This window comes from Solanum tuberosum, unplaced genomic scaffold (assembly GCF_000226075.1).
Source record: "Solanum tuberosum cultivar DM 1-3 516 R44 unplaced genomic scaffold, SolTub_3.0 contig02605, whole genome shotgun sequence".
Lineage (NCBI taxonomy): Eukaryota > Viridiplantae > Streptophyta > Magnoliopsida > Solanales > Solanaceae > Solanum > Solanum tuberosum.
In genome coordinates this window covers 1-742 of record NW_006243494.1, presented here as the reverse complement: position 1 = coordinate 742, position 742 = coordinate 1, and the positions used below count along the sequence as shown (strand labels likewise).

General features: G+C 38.4%; 1 protein-coding gene across 1 annotated transcript; it reads right to left on the bottom strand.

Moving 5' to 3' along the window:
* Positions 1–7: 7 nt before the first annotated feature.
* LOC102592461 (probable NAD(P)H-dependent oxidoreductase 1) lies at positions 8–737 on the bottom strand (the record flags this gene model as incomplete). Its single annotated transcript, XM_006368074.1, has 3 exons — positions 8–154; positions 265–508; positions 601–737. Coding segments are annotated over 3 exons (528 nt in total), but the record flags the coding sequence as incomplete, so codon positions are not given.
* Positions 738–742: the final 5 nt, after the last annotated feature.

The window sequence follows — 742 nt, the reverse complement described above, 5'->3', positions numbered from 1 at the left end:
GGGCAATGGATTGTATGATTGGATGATCAACCACAGTAGTAGTCCCCCAAGCATTTCCAGGACCACCAAGAGGTGAATATGCACTTACATGAATTCCATATTCCCTACATATTGATCTCAACTTACGTTGCCTCCACATTGGATGCATTTCCACCTATAGTCAACCACAAAAAACACATCATCAGAAAATATTACAAACAAAAATTAAATTATTTATTCATATGTAACAGTCTAGCCCGTTAGTAATATTATTGTCCGCTCTACCTGATTGACAACAGGAGTGACACAAGCAAAATCTAGAAGGTGTTGTATTTTTGTTGAAGAAAAATTGCTGACGCCGATGGATCTACACAAGCCCATCTCTAAACACCTCTCCATACCGGACCAAGTATTTTCCATGTCTAATTCCTCAAAGTCTTCTTCTGCGGGAATTGGGTAGTCCACCCATGGTTTCAAAGCCACTGGCCAATGCACTAAATACATGTCTATGTATTCCATTCCTAGCCTCCTGTAAATGAAAAGTTCAAAATTAAATTATTTTTAAATATAAAAATGTGTCATTCAGAAATGAAAAAAAAATGTATGTCAGCACGCGCTTACTGTAGAGTTTGTTGAAGAGCAGTAACAGGATCATGATGATCACTTGACCAAAGTTTAGAAGTGACATGAATATCTTCCCTTTCAACCAACCCATCATGAATCGCTCGTCTTAATGCATTTCCCACAGCCACCTCAGAACCGT